This window comes from Geotrypetes seraphini, chromosome 8 (assembly GCF_902459505.1).
Source record: "Geotrypetes seraphini chromosome 8, aGeoSer1.1, whole genome shotgun sequence".
NCBI classification, from domain to species: domain Eukaryota; kingdom Metazoa; phylum Chordata; class Amphibia; order Gymnophiona; family Dermophiidae; genus Geotrypetes; species Geotrypetes seraphini.
The window spans coordinates 22,194,665-22,217,638 of NC_047091.1; the positions used below are offsets into that span (position 1 = coordinate 22,194,665).

Consider the following 22,974-nt stretch of genomic DNA (forward strand, 5'->3'; position numbering starts at 1 on the left):
ACTCTCTCTCGGTGTAACCCTGAGGAGCACTGCATATCGCATGAGAGGAACTTGGGGCCTGGAAGCAGCACAGGAGTTAACGAGGGTGCGGGTTTGTTTCCTTTCTCCCATCTCCTTTTTTCTTTTCATCCAGAGAACAACAAGGCCCCCCAGGCTGATGCTGGTCCAGATAAAGAACTGACCCTCCCTGTGGACAGTACCACTCTGGACGGTAGCAAGAGTAGCGATGATCAGAAAATCACCTCTTACCTCTGGAAGAAAACCCGGTGGGTTCTGCATTCTGCTGCTGATATATCTTCCCGTCTGTCTATCTGCAATGCAGGATAGAGTAATGGCATGCCGGATGCTTTTCTCTCTTCCCTGCAAAGTGACAGGGCTGGTCATCATCATGGAATGTCTTGGGCTGTCCAGTCACTTAATTGAACATGAGTTTCCTTTCACTTTTTGGAAGATGGAGGACTTTCCCCTCCCTTGGGGCAGTTGTCAGCCTGTAGAGTGCTTTTCAATGTAATCCCTGTGAGTGTTTGCCTAGATGTGCAGGTAACATTAGAGAATGACACGGGGACAAATTTTTCTCCATCCCCGTGGAAACCCATTTTCCTGTGCCATCCCCACGAGTTCTTTTCCTGCAAGCTCTGCCCTCATCTGCACAAGCCTCAAACACTTTTTATTTATTTATTTAAGCATTTATATACCACTTACAGTCTAAGTGATTTACATTCAGGCACTCAAGCATTTTTAACTATCTGTCCCGGCAGGCTCACACTCTATCTAATGTACCTGGGGCAATGGGGGATTAAGTGACTTGCCCAGGGTTACAAGGAGCAGTGTGGGATATGAACCCACAACCTCAGGGTGCTGAGGCTGTGGCTCTAACTACTGCACCACACATAAGTGTCTGAGGCTTGTGCAGTTAAGGTAGAGCTTATAGGAATGGGACAGGGACAGGGACAGCGATAAAACTCACCAGGACGGGATGGGTAAATTGAGTTCCTGTGGGGATGGGGAAAAATTTGTCCCCGTGTCATTCTCTAAACTACACCACTCTAGAAATCAAAATGTAGCAAAAGTGAGCTAAGTCTAGGACAATCAAGCCATTGTGACATCACTGATGAGGTTGGCTCTTATTGGTGGAATAAGGCATTATGATGTCACAATACCAGCTCTGGTTACCAGAGACTGAAACTCTTCACACTATTTATTCAATTTTCTATACTGTTCTCCCAAGTAGAGAATAGCACGGGGACAAATTTTTCCTCATCCCCACTGGAACTCATTTTCCCCACCCCATTCCCGCAAGCTCCGTCCTCATCTGCACAAGCCTCAAACACCTTAAAATCATAAGTGTTCGAGGCTTGTGCGGTTAAGGCAGAGCTTACAGGAATGAGACAAGGACAGCGACAAAACTCACGGGGATGGAGAAATTTAGTTCCTATGGGGACAAATTTGTCCCCGTGTCATTTTCTCCTTGAGCATGAAGGCGTGAAGTTTGCACAGCGCCTGTTAATGCTCCTCACTGTTCTGCATTTTATAGAGGCCCAGATGGCGTAAGGATTGAGAACTCAACAAGCGGCGTGGCAACGGTGACAGGGCTGCAGAGCGGAACTTACCAGTTTACGCTCACTGTGAAGGACGATCGGAATCTAGAGAGTCAAAGCTCTGTGAATGTCATTGTGAAAGAAGGTGAGAGAAAGTTGGTGCAGCCCTGTGCAACTGCTGAAATTATTTTTATGTGGAAGGTTTCCCCTCTCTTCACTATGCTCTACTAGATGGGACCCTCTTTGTCCCTAGTTTTGGATTCAGCGTTGATGGCGGAGGCTCATTTTGGGGTCTTAGAACTGCGTTCTACCATCCCCAGCACCAAAGGTAGCTGGCAGAGCATACCTAATCTAATTTAATCTAATCTAAACCTTAGGTTTGTATACCGCATCATCTCTACATTCGTAAAGCTCGAAAATTACACTGGTAATGAATTACACTGGTAATGAATGGCATCTGTCCAAGCCTGGCATAGGCCATCCAGGATCCCAGTCTCCCAGGCACCCAAAACCTGGCAACTAAAATTCAGGAAATTTTTTAAAAAAACTAAAACACTGAGAGAGAAGAAAATTTAAAAAAAAACTAAATTAAAAAATAGAGAGATAAAGTGAAAAAGCCAGTGCAAACGCTCTAAAAAGTGAGAAAAAAGTAAAGAAAACATTTTCCCTGGCACCTAAGTTTCCAAGCAGAGAAGGGATGAACTCTCCACATAAATTAACAACCCATTTATATACCACAAAACCTCTCAGTTCGATGCGGTCAACACCTGATATCATACCATAAACCAAGATAATCTACTGGTCAGCTTCTGACTTAGAGAATGGCACGGGAACAAATTTCCCCATTCCGTCCCCTTGAGTTTTTGTCGCTGTCCCTGCCCCATTCCTGTAAGCTCTGCCTTAACCGCACAAGCCGCGAACACTTATGATTTTAAAGTGCTCGAGGCTTGTGCAGATGAAGATAGAGCTTGCAGGAATGGGGCAGGGACAGGAAAAGAACTCATGGAGACGGGACAAGAAAATGAGTTCCCACGGGGCCAGGAAAAAATTTGTCCCTGTGTCATTCTCTATTCTGACTCTCATTGTTGTTCAGTTGTTTCTCTCTTCCTCATTCCTCCCAAACTCGTAAGCCAGGCTTAACCATGTCAGGACCTGAGACAGGAGGAGGGACAGATGAAAACCAGAAAAGAAGTCCAATTAAAAGCAAGAACATTAGATGGTCACTCAGGTTGGAGCTTGTTAAGTGGAGATTTTATTTCTTTTCTATCTCAGAACAAAAAGTGCTGGGGGAAATCTCCTGTCTTCTTCAGTTTCATTCCTGCACGGAAAGATGGGTCAAATGCAAGTTCAGCAGGCAGTAGGGATTTGCAGCTTGTAAGTGAAGAGGGTGACATAGCAGGCTTTGGGGCTCAGGGTTTAGAGAGGAGATAGCGGTAGTGTTGGGCACTGTGAGATGGATGCCGAGACACTCGGTATTAATATCTAAGAACAATTTATTGTGATTATCAGAGATAAACAAGTCTCCGGTGGCAAAGATTGCTGGCAATGTGGTGATTATTTTGCCCACCATCACAGCCGAATTAGATGGGTCCAGGTCTTCCGATGACAAAGGCATCGTCAGCTACATCTGGAGCCGGGATGAGGGGAGTCCTGCGGCAGGGGTAAGTGACACCCAAGAGAACAGCAAACACAATCTTGCTACAATTATAACTAAGTAGCTTCCTGATTCCGTGACTCTTGTATACGGAATCCATTGTGGCGTTTTATCAGATTCAGTTTCTGAAAAGGCATATATTTTACCTCGCAGAGATTTAATTTCTGGGACTCATCCCTTTTGTCTAGCACTGAGAGGATGAGAAAAGCCAGTTCTTTCACTCTGACTTAATTGTGCACTGAAACCAACAGGAGGTGTTGAACAGTTCAGACCACCGTGCTGTGCTTCTGCTCTCCAATCTGGTGGAAGGAATGTACACTTTCCACCTGAAAGTGATCGACGCCAAGGGCGAGAGTGACACCGACAGAGCCACTGTGGAGGTCAAGCCAGGTGAGTTCTCTCATTTGAAAAGAGCCAGTCTGCAGGACACACCAACCAGTCGGCTTTTCAGGATATGATAGATTTACATGCACTGTCATGCACAGTCATTGTGGATATGCTGAAAACCCGATTGGATTGAGAACCACTGCTATAAGTGATGTCATACTAAGTCTGTACCTGGACCGTCTGTTCTGTCTTGTTTATAGAGGCCTAAATTATCAGCCCAAAGCACTAGGTAAATGAATTAATCTTCTAACATTAAATTCTTTTTGAATGCTCAACTGTTGTGTCATGGCTAAGCATGATTCCTGCCTCCTGCTTCCCCCCACCCCTCTGAGACTAGAGACTACAGTTTATACCCTTTCTCAACCCCCCTTCCCCTGGGGGGTGCTGTTCTCTCTAGACCCCAGGAAGAATGACCTGGTGGAGATGGTTTTGGATGTTAACGTGAGCCTGTTGACCGAGAATAGGAAGGAGATGTTCTTGCGACAGATTGGGGTCTTGCTGGGGGTCCTGGATTCAGATATCATGGTGCAAAAGATCCAGCCGTACACAGAGCAGAGGTAAGAGGAGATGCTGGAGGGCACGTGCAGATTTGGGAGCCAGCAAGGGGCTCCATCGGGACAGGCTTCTTTTTATTGGGATCTTGGTTTTGATCGAAGCTCCTCTTTGACTTGGTTTTAGGTTTGATGCTCACATGCAATTATCTTTGCCCACTTCACTAGGATATAACCAGCTATAAAATTACAGACTTTCCCGGGCAGGTTTGGTTTCTTCACATGTTACTGTCTTGGATATATGAATATGCGAAACACCTTGTTTAGGGCAATTCCTGCTAGAGAATGACACGGGGACAAATTTTTCCTGCCCCCGCAGGAACTCAATTTTCCCGTACCCATGACTTTTGTCACTGTCCCTGTCCCATTCCTGTAAACTCTGCCTTAACCACACAAGCCTCGAACACTTATGATTTTGAGGCTTGTGCAGATGAGGACAAAGCTTGCAGGAATGGGACAAGGGCAGGAAAAGAACAAACCGGGACAGGAAATTGAGTTCCTGCGGGGACGGGGAAAATTTGTCCCCGTCTCATTCTCTACTTCCTGCACCCCCAGCTCTGTAATAGCTAAACATAAAGGGAAGGGAATGGGGACTTGTATACTGCCTATTTGTTGTTTTGGCATTTCAAAGCTGACATTCAAAGCGGTGGCACTGGATGATTAAGGGTCCAGGGTCTTAAGGAGCAGCACCGGGATTTAATCTCACAACCAGCCGTCTCCATCCTTTCTGCCTCTGTACACAGCTCTCTGTGTCCTGCTCAAACTCTTTGATCGGCAAAGAGAATGTGTGGATACTAGACACCTCAGAGATCTGAGCGGCTGCCAAACAGACCCAGCTGTGGTTGGTCTTTTGCAACCATCGCTCCTAGTTGTTTCTGATGTTGGTTTTTAAGTGGAGTGCCCTTTTCCTGAATTTGAACATGATTCACAGAGCTCCCTCTCTAGCCCTGGGGCCTAGGTTTACATGATCTTGCGAACTGGCTAAATTCATGATTGCGCCGAGAGCTGGATCCATGATATCTCTCCTCCCCTATCAAGCTTTTGGTTTCCCAGTGTTCTAATTAATCGCAATGATTTTACACATCTGATAGCCACTGGGTATCTCCATTAGAGCAGTAACCAAGGCTCTGAGTGGCTATTCCCAGTTGCTGACAGGAAGTTAACCTGTCAGCTAGAGCCAAGCCCCTTACCTTTCTGAGATCGAAAGTTCTCCTCTGGCAGATGTGGGGGTTCAAGGGTCTCCGGGAATGTAACATTGGAGACAAATTTATCCTCAGGCAGATGTGGGGCTGATCTCTATGGGGGAGAATGTAATATTGGAGACATATATGGGGGATTGTAGCTCTGGAGTCTGTGAGTTTGTGAGGCTGTTCTCTAGGGGGGATTGTACTCAACTAGTGCTTTCAGCTCTCTTTTTTCAAACGCCCTCCCCTTTTCTTTCACTTGCAGCACAAAGATGGTTTTCTATGTGCAGAATCAGCCACCCCACCAGGTTCTGAAAGGCCACCAGGTGGCTTGGACCCTCCGAAATGAGCTCCATAAGCAACAGAAGGATTTCCTTATATTCCGGGCACTGGAAATCAACACAGTCAGTGAGTGAACATGGCTCTGATAAATCTGTAATAAGTGGGAGCAGCTCCCCACCCTGCCATACCAGAGAGACACTGTAGGGTCTGAGGAGCAACACTACCCGTGTCTTCAGCATGCTGCATAGTTAAAAACAAAACATGTGTTCAAATTAGAGACCACCAGTTAATCCTTCTCATAAATCTTTAACTTGGGATAGGTGAGGGTGATTTTGACGACGTGTGTGGATTTTCTTATTTCTTTTCATGGAGTGGTGTCTTTTTTTATATTCTTTATTCATTTTTAAAACTTACAATAAGTGCAACAGCATATAACATCAATTTATACTTAAATACATCACTTAATATCCTATTAAAATCTAATTCAGATCCCATATCCCTCCCTCCCTCATATTCAATAATTTTCTTCAAACATAAGAAAACATATAATAACCCCCACACACATTCTTGCACTCATAAGAAAACCAAAATACCCCCCCCCACACCTATTTAAGGGAAAAAATGATATTCATTCATTACAGTATTTTGTTAATGGCTCCCAAGTATCCTGAAATTTCTTAAAATTCCCCTGCTGCTTGGCAATTACCCTTTCCATTTTAAATATGTGACAAAGAGAGTTCCACCAAAAGCTGTAATTCAGACGATCCCAATTCTTTCAATTTTTCATAATATGCTGTATGGCAACCTCTGTCACAATGAGTAAGTTTATTATTATTAGAAGATATTTGGCTCTTAGCTGTCATTGATATACCAAATAACACAGTATCATATGATAATGCCACTGGATTTTCCAACAAGCTATTGGACCCCAAACTAATTTCCAAAAGGCATGTATCAATGGACAACAGAATAACAAATGATCTAATGTCCCAGCTTCGAGATGACAGTGCCAGCATCTATTAGATTTAGAGCTATCTAACTTCTGTAAATGAACTGGGGTCCAAAATGCTCTATGTAACAGAAAAAACCAAGTTGGTCTCATAGACGCAGATACTGTACATCTCATCCTTCAAGCCCAAATTCATGGCCATTGAGACACTTAATCTCAATGCTCCAAATGTGTCGCAGACCAGTCTTTAGTTTATTATTTTAAAATTCAGATATTAATTTATACCACTGAGTGGACTGGTGTCCCAGGAAATCCACCTGAAAACATAAGAGCGGCAGACTATACTGATTACTAAGATTTTTCCATTCGGGAGTGGTGTCTTTTGAGTTTGCCTGTGGTTTTGTAACAGAACCATTGTGTGATTGCAGTAAAAATTGATTTTATAAGCGATTAGGGGGTAATACTATAAAGGTTGCCTAAAGTTAGCTCTCATTTTCATGCCTAAACACAAATTCTATTTTGGGAATTGCATGTGTAGTTCTTACCCTAGAATGCCAGGGGTAAGCAGTGGCAAGTAAAAGGGGGGTGGTCTGGCCCGGGCACCGTCTTGATGGGGGCACCAGCATCCTTCCTCCTCTCCAATCCGCACCCCCACCTGTGTGCCCCTTCCTTCCCCTCGTACCTCTTTAATTTTCCTGGCGTGAGCAGCATCATGAACTTGCTCTCTCTGACGTCGCCTAGAAAGTGATGTCGGAGGGAGAGCAGGCAGCAAGTTCCGGATGCTGCTCGCGCCAGGAAAATTAAAGAGGGATGGGGGGCGTGTACACAGCAGGGGGGAGGAGGGGGTCAGTAAAGTACGGTGGGGGAGGGGTTAGGGTTAGGGTTAGGGTTAGGGTTACATAGCAGATGGCGGCAGATAAAGACACAAATGGTTACCCACTCTTTAAATTACCGATTCAATTAAAATTATTTTTTTCTTCTTCCGTATGGTAGCCCTAACAAGGAGTGTAAGTCCACCTTTTAGCGCCTTAGGTCATATCGGAGCGAATATTTACACCAGCCATTAACTGCTGTCAATTATGCAGGTGATCTGTAACTTTAGTGCATCTGTGCTGGGCCCACCCCTGCCAACTCCTGTCCTCACCCCCACCAGTTACACACGGAACTGATAGTAATCTACAGTATAACTTTAGTGCGTACAGGCTGGATCTGCCCATCTCCCTCCCACAACTTCACCTCTTAGGAGTTGCACTAATGTTCTAGAATTGCGACTAAGGGCTGCTACGTGCGTAGCTGCAAATTACTGCCATTTAAGGCCAATCGTAGGTAAGGTCAATTATGTTCTAAGCATGACATTAATCATGAGATGATAGAATTAGGAGCTTAGAGCATTTGGAACCCCTTTTAAAACTGCACATGCATAAAAGCGATATGCCAAGAGCAGAGGACAGGGTTAGCGTTTATGCCTGGATCCTTCTAAAACAACATACAGATGCACCAAGTTACCACCTGCCTTGTGCAGCAGCTCTTTGGGGTGATGTTTAGAAGCTCATGTGGTCCTTTCTTGCCTAAGATCCCTGTCTCTGTTACTTTGGGCAAGCTTGATTTGGCCTCCCTCTGACTGTCAGCTCTCTGGGGTAGGGACAATGTAAGTGTAAATGAGCAGACTATTTGCTTATCTTTGTATGCCTGCAGCCTGCCAGCTGAACTGCTCTGATCACGGCCGCTGCGACTCCTTCACCAAACGCTGCATCTGCGACCCCTTCTGGATGGAGAACATCATCCGAGTGCAGCTGGGAGACGGGGAGCGTAATTGTGGTGTGTAGTCATCTCATTAATCCCATGGCCATTTGTCATCAGGTAGATTAGAGATTGTAAAGTGGGGATTTCTTTTTTTTTTTAATCTTTATTCATTTTCAGAAATTACAACAAGTGTACAATAATCACTCAGAAATATATTAATTAATCACTTGACAATCTTATTTGTAATCCTCCAGATATATAAATATAAAAGAATCCCATCCCTCCCACCCATATATTAATAATTAACAATTATCAATTATTGTCATTCATACTCCCACCCTCCTTTATCTTAACCAATACTGAGGTGTTTAAGATGTCTGATCATTGGAATAAATAATCAATGGCCCCCAAATCTTTTTAAACTTATTATAATTACCTTGTTGCATAGCAAGCACCCTTTCCATTTTATAAATATGGCATACTGAATTCCACCAGAAAGTATAATTTAGTTTAGTATAATCTTTCCAATTTCCTGGGGATTTTTTACTTACTTTAAGAAGGGTGGGAAGGAGGGAATTTCTATTTTTGTTTTTGAGGATTTGATTAAGAATTTTAAGTGCTGTATTGAAATTATAATTGATATATTTATGTACACTTATTGTCTGTTTTAAAATGACTCAAGAAATTTAGTTACTTTAAGAAGGGTGGGGGGTGGGGATGTATATTTTTGTTCTAGATGATATGATTAAGAATTTCAAGTGTTATATTGAAAGTTTAATGGATATTTTATTGTACACTTGTTTAAGATTTAAAATGATTAAAGAATTAAAAAAAAAAACAAAAAAAATGCATTTTAAGCAACGTCAGAATGATGGATGCAGAGAAGCTCCTGGATAATTTCACCATGTTGTGCCTCTAGAAGAAAATCTTCCCTGTTTTTTCATCTGAGACCTGTGCAGCTAATGCCCTGGAAGTCACAGCCACCTGGTTTTCTTGCAGAGTGGAGTGTGCTGTATGTCGTCATTGCCTCTTTTGTGATCCTGGTGGCCCTTGGAATCTTGTCCTGGATGCTGGTGTGCTGCTGTAAAAAGTGAGTCACCCGGCAAAGGCCAGTGCAGTGCTCAAGTGTCCCTAGCAGCAAGTCCCTGCCCAACCTGTGTTCTTTCATTTCAGGAGGAAAGGAAAACCCAAAAGGAAAAGTAAATACAAAATCTTGGATGCTATGGATGACCTGGAGAGCCTGGAACTGAAACCAAGTGCCAAGGCAGGTAGGAAGTGATGATACAGGTCTGAGGACACATTTATATCACTCTGGTCTGCTGGCTTTCCAAAAAACTATTCACATCAGTTTTCAGGCAAAGCTTGCTCTCAGCTGCAAAACACACTTCATGGTATTTAGAGTGAGTCTTGTAAAGGAGAGGAAGGTTTTAAAATTCTAACGGTTGCAAGTTTAAGCGTAAAAAAAGTGTTCTTGCAAGCGTTCACAACATACAAATGCATGGTACTTGTAAAGCTGCCGGTTTCCCAGTCCCAGATGAGCAAATGGGACTCACGGGCCTTTGCAGCTTGCAACAGAAGTGATTATTTAGTGTGGACTCTGTGCTGCTCGGGGAGGCCCCTAGGAGGAGAAGGCAGCAAGAAGCATTTGCAGCTCCCAGCTGTGGACAGGGCAACTCCACCAGCAAAGGGCCTAACGCTCTCACGCCTGCGTAAATGATGCGTCTGTTTTCTCATTATAGACAGCTATGCTTAAACCAGTCAGACCAAGATTTCAGATGACTGAAAGCCACCGTGTAGCTCAACTTCTTCAAGCCAAGTTCCCCTACAAATATCAACCGAACACCTCGTCCAAGCTCCGCCCCCAGACCACGCCCCCATAATAATAGTATTAACCGTAATGCCATTTCTTCCATTCATTTTTAATATACAAACAATACTGTATAATCTTATTAACAATACATCATTGGTAACCACAAAATAACAAGTTATTTTTCACTCCCATAAACTGTGTGGCCTCTTATCAGTTGCTGTGTTCGTACAGAGGACTCGTTTTACAAAGCCGGGGTAGCGATGCTGCCACTGTTAACGCACCAAAGCCCATTCAATTCCTATCGGCGTCAGTGCAATTTACCATGGCTTTGTAAAAGGGGCCCTGAGTAAAAAATGAACAATGAGACTTACAAATGGGACCTATTGTATAAAAACAGGAGAAAAGAAAATGGCAGAGAAATAAGAGATCTCGATTGGTCACTTTGGGCTAGTTCTCTCACACACATCCCACCTGCCCTCAGCCACTCTGCCCTTCTCTTTCTCTCTCTCATACACACACACTCCCCCCACCAACCAGGTCCAGCAGCACCTCCCCCCTTCCCCTGGAGCCACCAAGTGAGGCATGCCATTGCTCTCCCCTCCTGCCCTTTTTCCCATTCTGACCATTCCAAACCTCACAGTAATTTACTTTTAAACTCTTATTCCTATGGTCCGACATCCCCCCCCCCACTCCCCCATGGTCTAGTATCTCTTTCCTTCCCGCATTCTGGCATATCTCTCTCCTGTCTTTCCCTTCCATTTCCTGGTCTGGCATATCTCTCTCCTACCCTCCCCCTTCCAGTGGTCTGACATCTCCCCTCCCTTCCTGCTTTTGGACCCCCTCCCAGTCCAATATTTCTCCCTCTTTTCCCTTTGAGTCCAACTTTTCTTTCTCTCTCCTCCACCCCTATTGGCAACATGTCTCAATCTTTGTTCCTCTCTCATTCCCTCCCTTGCTGTAGAGAGAGGATGCCCATTTCTCCTTCTTTCACCCCTCTCCAGCACCATGCCACATCTCTTCCTCCATCACTATGTCCAACATTCCTCCCCCCATCAATCTGTCCCTCTGGTCCCTCTCCACCACCATATCCACCATTTCTCCCTCTCATCCTCATGTATCTCTACCTCACTCCTTTCTCTCTATGCCCAACAATTTTCCTTTCCCCATGTGCACCATCTCTTTCCCTCTCACTCATGCCAAACAATTCTCCCTTTCTATTCCCTTCCTCCCATGTCCAAATGTGCTCCTTCTCCCCCCCCCCTCCTTTCTCCCCTCTCTCCCTTACTTGCTCACTTCAGGACCACATTCACTTCCTTCAGGGTCATCCAGCTGGGCTGCTCCTTCTGCCTTCAGCGGCACTTGTTGCAGGGATACGTGGGCAGCGGCTCTTACACACTGCACGTGGCTGACCCACAAGCCTTCCCTCCAACGTTGGAGAGAAGCCTTCCAGGTCAGCAACGTGCAGTGTGAAAGAGCCACTGATGCATCCCTTCAACAAGTGCTGCTGAAGGCAGGAAGGAACAGTCCACTTTGAAGGCGGTATTGCTGACATCGGAGGGAAGCCTTCTGGGTTGGCTTTGATGGAGGGGGGCGGGCAGGAAGGAGGGCACGGGATCCTCGGGGGCCATTAAGGAGGAAGGGGGCAGGAGACCCACGCAGTGCCGCGTGTTAAGAAACACTGATATAAAAGTATTCACCTGTTTTCTGCGGCAAGTGGTACCTTCCACAGGAAATGTGCAGCGGGTCACTGTGAAAGAAATCCTAGACCCTTCATTGCTTCTCATGTATAAAATCCTGAAACCAGGTTGAGTCCTGGTGTCTTAGGCAGCCACAAGCCCACACACTTATGCCAAAAAACCTTCATCCTTTTACCCTTCATCTCTTCTGTGAGCAGGATGGTCTCATGGCCAGGACAGTATACATAAAGTCTGAAAAGTTTGTAAAACATAAAAGCCAAAATGTTCTATAGTGAGGTGGGTTTCCTGTCTGAAAGCAAGATTGAAGCCAGAATAATGCTGAAAACGAGAGAGCTTGAATGACACGCCTAGAAATGTCAGGCTCTTTACTTGAACAAGTCTTGACTTATCACTGTGGGAAAGGCACATTTTATATCCAGGATCTGAAAGAGGGATGTTGTTTACTACTCTGCTTTTTCCTTACAGCCATAAAACCATTTGTAATATCTCAGAGATACTGGAATAACAGTTTAATATGGCTCCGTATATATTTTCTCATGCCTCTTAGAGCCTGGCCCAATATATATTTCTTCATGACGCTTATAACTTGGAAGATTTATTGGTTAACAGAACATGCCGTGCCCAGTTACATTCCTCGTGCAGTGTGGTACATATGTGATGCCTGCAGGAGGTGCTCATGACCTGTCTGAGAAGTTGAAAAGGGACAGATTCAAAACAAATTCTAGGAAGTTCTTCTTTACCCAACGTGTGGTGGACACCTGGAATGCGCTTCCAGAGGATGTAATAGGGCAGAGTACGGTACTGGGGTTTAAGAAAAGATTGGACAATTTCCTGCTGGAAAAGGAGATAGAAGGGTATAGATAGAAGATTACTGTGCAGGTCCTGGACCTGTTGGGCCGCCACGTGAGCGGACTGCTGGGCGCGATGGACCTCGGGTCTGACTCAGCGGAGACAATGCTTATGTTCTTATGTATTCTTTGGTTATTGTGGACAGTTGAGTTCCAGCAGACATACTCATCTTGAAGGAAGTTGAGGGGTGTTGGCTGCTCTGATTTCTTGTACAGGAAGATGGGAGGGGACACTGGCCCTCCTTAGCAAAAGTGCATTATTCTGAGGCTAAAGAAGCACCATGGTCCACTGCGGGACTTCTGTTAGGCCATTTGTGCCACAGCCAGGTGTAAAAGGCAGCAAAACCTGTCTGTTTTCACAAGCTTTCACGCTTTGAGACAGAGCAGGTTGGTTGTTGATATTTTATTGTTTGTTCATGTTTCTCTGGGTTCAGCTCAAAAGGCTTTACATTGGTGTCCCGTAAACGTTTTGACGCCATGGAACATTAAACTCGATGCCGTAGCTGGAGGGCATCCGGAAGTGCATGGACATCGACATGATGACATCACATGCACATGTGGTGGCCCTCCAGCTGCAGCCCTGAGCCTATTTCTATGATGGTAGGGGTTAATGATGGAAGCGAGAAAGAGAGACGCCGGTGCCAGCTGACAGCCTACAGTCGCTGGCATCTTGCAACACACCTGGAATCTGTGTCGCGGCAAATAGTTTGCGATACACTGGTTTACATGGAAAAATACAATAAAAAAACAAAGTTAAGAACAGAATGCCATAAAGTAGATAGAAAAGTGTAACATTTAAACCCGTAAGTACAACGGGGAAAGGGGAGAAAAAAGCAGGGGAGGAAACTGCTTAAATAGAACCAGGCCCATCAGATCTTACGACATCCCGCAATCTGTACAAGGAATCTATGCGGGTTACAATAAGAATTGAATCTAGTTCTTCAAGTCAGATCTTGTGGTTATTAAAAGGAAGAGGTTAAAGAGAGGAGGTATGTTTTTAGTTTAGTTTGTTCCAGATAAGCGGTCCTTGGTATTCAAAGGTGGCCTCAAGCATCTTCTTCTGACAAACTTGTTGAGGTGATGGGAAGGATAGTTTGAAGCGTTGCAGTACTCGTGAATTGAAGGAGGAGTGTGGGACTTTAATATCAGACGTTAGTCCGTCCGTGTTTTCTCCATGCAGGCTATCTTGAACTGGATTTGCTTTTTCATCGGCAGCCAGGGTAGTCGTTCTAATAGCAGACTTGCCCTCTTGTACCGATTCATTCTGAAAATTAGGCTGGCGGTGTTTAGAGGAAGCTGTAGTCTCTCGAGTTCTTTTTCTGAAAAGCCACAATATAATAACATAAGAATTTATTTCTAGGAGGGCGTGGCTTGGAGCGCGCACGATATGGCAGCCTAACTGCAGCGCTCCCGTATCCAGGCAACAAACGGAATAAAAATAAAACTTCCACTTTGTCTAATCGCTATTAAAAATACATAAAACAACGTCGGAAATGGCAAGTATGAAGCAGGGAAAAGCTGAAAAACCTTCAACATCGGGTATATCAGCAAAAAGAACAAAAGTAACTCCCCTGTCACCATCGAGTGTGCCGTTCCCGATGGAGACTGAAGAACTCACTGAAAAGTCCGATATTATGACTGAACTGTTCAAAATAAAACTGATGCTGACTGAAAATGCCAATAAAATATCTGAAGTTAAAGAAGAACTTCTTAATATGAAACAAGAGATCCAAACCGAAAGACTGAGAATGACAGTGATGGAAGAAAAAATGGAGAAATTTGAATCCTTCACACAAGAATATGACAAAGATAAAAAAGAAGTAGCAGCTTTAAAAAATCAATTGGTGGATATGGAAAACCGAGGAAAAAGAAAGAACATCAGAATTTTGGGGCTGGCTGAAAATATTGAAGGGGGAGATCCTGTACAATTCTTGGAAAATCTTTTACCTAAACTGCTTCAGCTCAATTCAAAATGGCCGTTAGAAATTGAAAGAGCCCACAGAATCCCCACAAGAAAGCCAGTAAACCAGGCTGCTCCAAGACCTTTGATATTCAAGGTTTTAAGGTATCAACAAGCTCAAGAAATATTAAAAATGGCAAAAGCAAATAAAAACTTGAATTATAAAGGATCAAAACTGATTTTAGTACCGGATTTTGCTAAATATACAGCAAACATAAGAAAACAATTCCTCACATACAGACAGCAGCTGAAAGAAAAAGGATACATATATGGAATATATTATCCATCCACTATGAGAGTATCCAGTGGAAATAAATCCATATATTTTCAAGACCCTGCAAAACTGAAAGAATTTTTGACACAAAAAGAACCTATGTTTACATAAAAAACAGAATAAAAAGAACAATTCAGCTGAAGAAAGAAGAAAGAAGATGGAAAAAAGAGAAAATAAAGAAGATTAAAAAAAAAAAAAAAATTAAGACATAAGAAATGTTACTAACTGGAAATATAATTTATTGATATAGTGGATGCAATAATATAATATTACTTTATTAAATTAATTATTAATAAAATATTAGCATCCACATTCATTAATATTACTAATAAAAAAAATAAATAAATAAATAAATAAAATAAAATAAAAAAAAAAAATTTTAAATTATTAAATATAAATAAATAAATTATAAAATTAAAATATTTATATAAAATACATATTTTAATCAAAATAGAGAATTTATTCAATTATATAGCATATTAACTTATTATGATTAATGAATAATGAAATGATTTATAATAAATTTATCATTAAAAATATTGAAAGGAAAATTTGTTATTGTTATATTAAGAATAAGATTTAAAAATGAAATATATTAATTTATTATAAAAACAATATTTTAATTCTATGTAAGAAAATTATAATTTTATGAAATATATACAAGAAAATAATTTGATTATTGAAAGGATTAATTAATAAAATAGATGTCTATTATAAAATTTTTATTTAATTCAATTATTCAGTCATATTAACTTATTATGAAATATAAGGAATTAAATAATGGATTGGTAGATAATTAATAAAATATGAATATATTATAAAACTTATTTATTGATATAAAATGTATATTTTATTCAATTATTCATTCAAATTAATTCATTATGAAAATGATCTATGAAAATGATTGAAATGCATTATTATTAATATTAATATTTATATAAAAATGGATATATTTAATTTATATGATGAATTACAGATATATAGAGAATAAGAGCTATATTTGTAATATGTTTATTTATTAAGAGTATTATATTACATGTATGCATGATATTGAATTTAATTTTATAAATCAAATATATATAATTCTCAGTAAATTTATAAAATTTTATAGATTAAATCGATATAAATTTCAATTATATAAGGGTGGAAGTATAAAGAATGTATTGAATTTAGAAATATGTTTTTAAATAATATAATGAATTATTAGTTGCCTGGGGATGGAGATGTAGGTTTTGCATGACCAATGCGTGTTCCAAATCAGAATATGATAATGGGTGGGAGGGGAGGGAAAATAATGGGTGGGATAGGAGATAAATTTTTATTGAATGTGCTAGGAACTAATCTTGTAAACTATCATAGAATATTGGTTAAAACATAATTATTAATCAGATGGATATAAAAATGTATTCGCTGAATGTCAATGGTTTAAATCATCCTATTAAGAAGAAGAAATTATTATCGTTCCTTAAAAATCAAAATGCGGACATTTACTTCATTCAAGAGACCCATCTTTCGGAAATTGAATCAAAAAAATTATCTGGAGGATGGATTTCTAAATGTTTATTTGCACCGGCTTTAAAGAAAAAAGCTGGAGTGGCTGTTCTAATAAACAAAAAATGTAATGCAGATTTTAAATTAATTAATTATGATCCCTTAGGTAGATGGGTACATATCGAAATGGTTCTGGGAAATACAACCCTGAATTTATTCAATTTATATGCTCCTAATACGAATCAAATGGAGTTTTTTAAACAAATTCAACAAATACTTTTACCACTGGCTACATCTAATTTAATAGTAGCAGGGGATTTCAATGCTGTAATGGATCCGATTTTGGATAAAAAACCAAGTAAAGTTATGAAATCATTAGGCTTAGATAATTTGATACTATCTTGTGATTTAGTAGATATATGGCGAATTCTTCATTTTAATGAACAGGAATTTTCTTTTTGTTCTCAGGTCCATAAATCTTTTTCACGAATTGATTATATATTTGTTTCTAATAATATAGCGCAGCGTGTACTAAAAGCAATAATTGATCCCATTATAATTTCAGATCATGCTGGTGTGTGGATTAATCTTCAAAATTATGATGTTGAAAACTTTGATTCAATATGGAGATTTAATAATGATTTACTAACGGATTCAAAATTTCTTGAAGATTTTAAAATAAAAATGCAAGAATTCTTTCAATTTAATGAATCAGATACTATTAATGCTGAGATCTTATGGGATGCTTTTAAAGCAACTATGAGAGGAAATATTATTTCATACTCAACATTTATTAATAAACAAAAAAAAAAACAATTTCTTGAAATAGGAAAGCAAATTAAATTATTAGAAAATAAATTAATTGAGAAATGGGAAAATAATACATTACAAGAAATATTAAAATTAAAAGTTAAATATAATGAGATTTCTTCTCAAATTGTGAGGAAAGACATTTTCAATAAACAAGTACAATATTATGGAAATTCAAATAAAGCGGGGAAATTACTAGCAAATTATCTTAAAGTAAAGAAAAGAAAATCTAAGATTATTGCAATCAAAGATACACAAGGTAACACACATACCAATACAAAAGATATTATAACACAATTTCTTGATTTTTATAAAGAATTATACACTTCCAATTCTTATAAAAATAAAGAACAAGACGGATTAACTTTTTTAAATTCATATATTGGACCAAATATTCCAGATCATATAAAAGGAAGTTTAGAAGAACCTATATCTTTAAAAGAGTTAGAAACAGCATTGAAGTCTCTTAGAGTTGGATCCGCTCCAGGTGGAGATGGGTATACTGTTGAATTTTATAAATTTTTCCAAAATATCATATTACCACATTTGTTAAATTTATATCAATATCAAATAAAGAATGAAAATATTTCTGGTACTATGGCAGAATCGATAATTATAGTCTTACCAAAACCAAACAAAGATCCTACTCTGGTTTCAAATTACAGGCCTATTTCATTATTGAATGTGGATAACAAATTAATGGCTAAAGTATTAGCATTAAGATTGGCAAAAGCTCTTCCTTTCATTATTGATGTACATCAAACAGGATTTATTGCTAAAAGACATTCATCAAATAATACTAGATTAGCATTCCACTCATTAAATTTAGCAAAAAATATAAATGATCCAGCTTTTTTAATATCTTTAGATGCAGAAAAAGCCTTTGATAGAGTGGAATGGAATTTTATATACCAAGCATTACAATGGTTTGGTATAGGATCCGGTTTTATTAAAATGATTCAGACATTGTATAGCTCTCCTGGAGCAAGATTATATATTAACAATAATTTATCAAATAGATTTAACTTGCATAGGGGAGTTAGACAAGGATGCCCTCTGTCTCCTTTACTTTTTGATATTGTCTTAGAACCTTTATTAATTGCAATAAATAAAACTAAGGAGATAAAGGGAATATCATTTACCAGTTTTGAATTTAAATTATCTGCATATGCAGATGATATATTATTATATTTAAGAGAACCGGAAACTACTATTCCATGTATACTTAATTTAATAGAAAAATATGGTACTTTTTCTGGATATAAAATTAATTGGAACAAATCTGAAATTCTCCCAATAAATGTTCATTGTACCAAAGGATTATTTGACCCATATTCATTTATTTGGAAAGAGGATGGAATAAAATACTTAGGAATTATGATTAAAAATACAATTGAAGATACAGTCAAAGAAAATGAAAAACTTTTATTGAAAAAAATAACAGAAATGTGTGAGCAATGGAATCCATTACATCTTTCTTGGTGGGGAAGAATTCAAACAATTAAAATGATGATATTGCCTGTGGTTTGTTACCAAATGAGTATGATTCCAATATTTTTTCAGGGGTCATTTTATAAAAAACTTAACAATGTTCTTACAAAATTTGTTTGGTGTGGGAAAAGACCAAGAATCGCTTTAGTATCATTACAAAGACCAATTATGGAAGGGGGGGTAAATTTTCCAAATTTTTATAGGTATCATCAAGCCTATATTTTAAGACAGGGTATGTATTGGATCCTCCCAAATCTTTTAGAAAATGTACCAGATTGGCTATATTTAGAATGGCGGCTCCTGTTCCCTTTATATCCAGAACAGTTAATAACTATAACAATGCCTAAAAGATACAAAGACCACAGAATTTTATTTGACACTTGGAAAACATTGAGATACATCAGTAATCTGTCACCAAAACCTATTGCTAAATCTCTAAATCAATCAATATGGATAAACTCCAGGATCAGAATTGGCGGATTTAAAATCGTCTGGAAACAATGGATAAATGCAGGAATACGAACATTGAATGATGTCATATCAGAAGGATCACTGCTTAGTTTTTCACAATTGCAAAATAAATTTGGATTAAATAAAACACAATATTTTAAATGGATGCAATTGAAGCAGGCCATTCAGGTAGGGTTCCCTGAGTGGAAAAATCTAAATAATCAATATAGTCTACAGGATCTATGTTTCCAGGCGGATTTTTTGGGTCACCAAGCCGCAAAATGGTACAAATTAATATACGGATTTTTAAATAAAAAAAAGAAAACAGGTCTTAGGGATATTTGGAGTATTGAGATTGGTCAGACAATTTCTGAGTCTCAATGGCCACGATTTTGGTCCTGGAGATTAAGATCTACAAGGTCAGCATCTATGAATCAAACATGGTTGTTCTTATTACATAGAGTGTTCTGGACCCCAACGCGCCTGCAAAAAATAGATAGTACTAGATCTAATAGATGCTGGCATTGTAAATTGGAAATAGGGACGTTAGATCATTTAATCTTTTTCTGTCCCTGTGTAAACGCATTTTGGAATTCAATTTGGCCCCAAATTAATATGTTACTAGAGAATTATGTAGGACTCTCATATGACACCATATTATTTGGCACTGCAATGAGAACTAAGAGTCCGATTTCAGCAAATAATAACAAGCTATTACTAATACTAACAGGAGTCGCCATGCAACAAATTACTCAAAATTGGAAAGATTATACCAAATTAAATTATACGTTCTGGTGGAATTCTGTCTGTCATATTTATAAAATGGAAAAAATATTAGCGTTACAACAAGGGAATCTTCTTAATTTCAAGAAAATTTGGCAACCATTGACAAAATATTCTACTGATTAGTTTCTTAGCACAATGATAAAAATTATATATGAATGGGGTGGGATTTGATTAAGATATAGGAAACATACTATATAAAAAGGGAGAGGGAACTATATTTTTATGTTATTGTATAATCTTTATCATATTATATTTTAAATACTATGAATTATTAATGATAATAATCTAGAAATGTAATAATTAATAATAATTTTATGATTCAAATAATGTAAGAATGGAAAATTTATAAATAAAAATTTAAAAAAAAAGAATTTATTTCTAGACCGCCATTAACGTAAAGTTCAATGCAGTTTACAAAAGACTAGCTATGATACATAAATCAACGTGAAGAATATTTTAGTTTTAAGAGCTAAGAAATTTAATAAACAAGAAAGTCTTGAGTTGTTTCCTGTAATGAAGGTAAGAAGACGTAAGAAGACTTGAGGCGGTCCAGAGGAGGGCGACGAAAATGATAGGAGGCTTGCGCCAGAAGACGTAAGAGGAGAGACTGGAAGCCCTGAATATGTATACCCTAGAGGAAAGGAGAGACAGGGGAGATATGATTCAGACATTCAAATACTTGAAGGGTATTAACATAGAACAAAATCTTTTCCAGAGAAAGGAAAATGGTAAAACCAGAGGACATAATTTGAGGTTGAGGGGTGGTAGATTCAAAGGCAATGTTAGGAAATTCTACTTTACGGAGAGGGTGGTGGATGCCTGGAATGCGCTCCCGAGAGAGGTGGTGGAGAGGAAAATGATGACTGAGTTCAAAGAAGCCTGGGATGAACACAAAGGATCTAGAATCAGAAAATAATATTAAATATTGAACTAGGCCAGTACTAGGCAGACTTGCACAGTCTGTGTATGGCCGTTTGGTGGAGGATGGGCTGGGGAGGGCTTCAATGACTGGGAGGGTGTAGATGGGCTGGAGTAAGTCTTAACAAAGATTTTGGCAGTTGGAACCCAAGCACAGTACAGGGTAAAGCTAAGAAGAAAAAATTAAAAAATTTAAATTGAATCAGGTTGGGCAGACTGGATGGACCATTCAGGTCTTTATCTGCCGTCATCTACTATGTTACTATGTTAAGAAATGGTTGATGATGAGAACTGCTTGAAATCTTTGTCCTAGGTATGGTATTAGGATAGATTGTACTAGTGTCCTGTGTTAGGACTGGTGTTATCCTTAGTTGTCTCATCTTAAAGAAGAATTGTTTCACTAAAGAGGTGATAATGCGTGTTGAAGGTTGAGTTCGAGTCTAGTGTAGCTCCTAGTACTTTGAAGGAATTTTTTGTCTTTAGTCGCTCATGTAGTTCTGTGCTAGGTAGAAAATTATGGTCTCTGAACCATAATAATATTCTTGTCTTTGATTTATTTAGTTTGAGGAAGTTTCTCATCGTCCATTCGCTTAACTCATCATTTGTGTTCTTCAAGTGATGTAGGGTATTATCGAAGGATTCTTTGGCTGTACAAAGAATGAAGATATCAACTGCGTAGGATAGGATGTGGTCTTGAGTCAAGGGCAGATTATTTCCCAAAGCTTTCAAATAGATGTTAAAGAGTGCAGGTGATGGTGGAGAGCCTTGTGGAACACCGCAGCTGGCCTTCCATTGCTGGGATTTCTTGTCATCCTTCCAAACTTCATATGTTCTGTTTTTTTAAGAATTGAGAGAACCATTGTAGTACCACACCATATATTCCAAGTTCATTTAATTTGAGAAGTAACAGGAAACTAATTCAAAATTTTAAAAAATTACATTTTGTAAAAGATAATTCAGATTTGATGTATGAGGGAAAGGTGTTTCACAATTTTTGGAGCCAGAAAAAAAATGTTGAATTCCTTGTGCATTCCTAGGGAGCTTTCTTTTTTTTTTTTTTGTGCTGGGAGCACTAAAAGCTTTGGCTGTCAAGAGAGTGCAGTGAACAAGTGGGAGTATATGAGGTAACCAGGACTGATAAGTACCAGAGATGGGCCTTAAAAGCGAAGCATAATATCTTAAACTGAAGACAATAAAGTACAGGTAACCAGTGCAGAGGGTGAAATAATGGAGTGAAGTGATCATTCGTTTTTTGCAGTTATGAATCTTTTTTGTAAGAACACAAACAAGAAACGATGTTCAAGATGAAGGCTTTATTGAAGCAATTAATACTACACATGGAAATATCTAGGACCTAATACACTGGAAATAATGGACCCGACACGGTCTGTGTTTCGACACTACTGTCTTCCTCAGGGGTCTTGCCAGCGCAGAGATTTATCGTATTTTATCCACGAGTATCTCCATAGGACCTCAAGGGACCCCTGAGGAAGACAATAGTGGAGAACTCCCACTCTGCTTAGAGGGAACAGTGGAACTCATGAAAGCCAGACCTATCTTTATGCTGAATATCACACTTAACCGTTTGCGTTAGCAGCTTTGGAAACCTGGAAATTCAATGCCAGTTCCTGAATACTGCCCGGCATTGAATATTTGGGCGTAACGCTGGCAGCAGTCTGCAAAATGCTGAACTGCCAACATTTAGGCTTGCGTGTTTGCATTAGTCATTGAGCTGGCGTAAGTGTTTGCGCCTAAAGAAGTTAGGTGCGTGAATGCTAGCTTCTAGCAGCCAGATATTTGACACTTAACGTTAGGTGACTTTTCTTGAATATATGTCAGGATGTCCAGTCCTGAGTCTGTGCAGGATTCTTGTTCTTGTAAGGGTGACATTAGGTAATTAAGACTGGTTAATTTAGTTATCAAAATCTTGAAGCGAGAGGGATTTGGCAATTAATTGATTTTGGGGGAGGGGGGAGATAGTGGACAAAGCTGACAGTTTGTCTGGGACACCTAATACCCTTTCAATACCTAGTTCTCGACATTTACCTCTGATTCCAATTCTTTAGACTTTTTTTTCTCTCTCTCTCTCTTTTCTTCTCCTTTTCCATTCTTCCTTTCCCACCCTCTTGGTTTGTCCCTTCTCCATCTCTT

At 39.4% G+C, this 22,974-nt stretch overlaps 1 protein-coding gene across 3 annotated transcripts in view; it reads left to right on the forward strand.

Annotated features, from left to right (window-relative positions):
- KIAA0319L (KIAA0319 like) overlaps positions 1–22,974 on the forward strand; it is a 93,364-nt gene that overhangs the window by 68,750 nt on the left and 1,640 nt on the right. For 2 of the 3 annotated variants that reach the window (XM_033954131.1, XM_033954130.1), the window contains 9 exons: positions 134–266; positions 1,535–1,683; positions 3,048–3,199; positions 3,444–3,582; positions 3,977–4,136; positions 5,580–5,722; positions 8,241–8,363; positions 9,288–9,378; positions 9,462–9,556. In XM_033954131.1, the coding sequence (XP_033810022.1) occupies positions 134–266; positions 1,535–1,683; positions 3,048–3,199; positions 3,444–3,582; positions 3,977–4,136; positions 5,580–5,722; positions 8,241–8,363; positions 9,288–9,378; positions 9,462–9,556 (1,185 nt within the window). The remainder of the gene's footprint in view (positions 1–133; positions 267–1,534; positions 1,684–3,047; positions 3,200–3,443; positions 3,583–3,976; positions 4,137–5,579; positions 5,723–8,240; positions 8,364–9,287; positions 9,379–9,461; positions 9,557–22,974) is intronic. The other variant, XM_033954132.1, reaches the window with a different exon arrangement.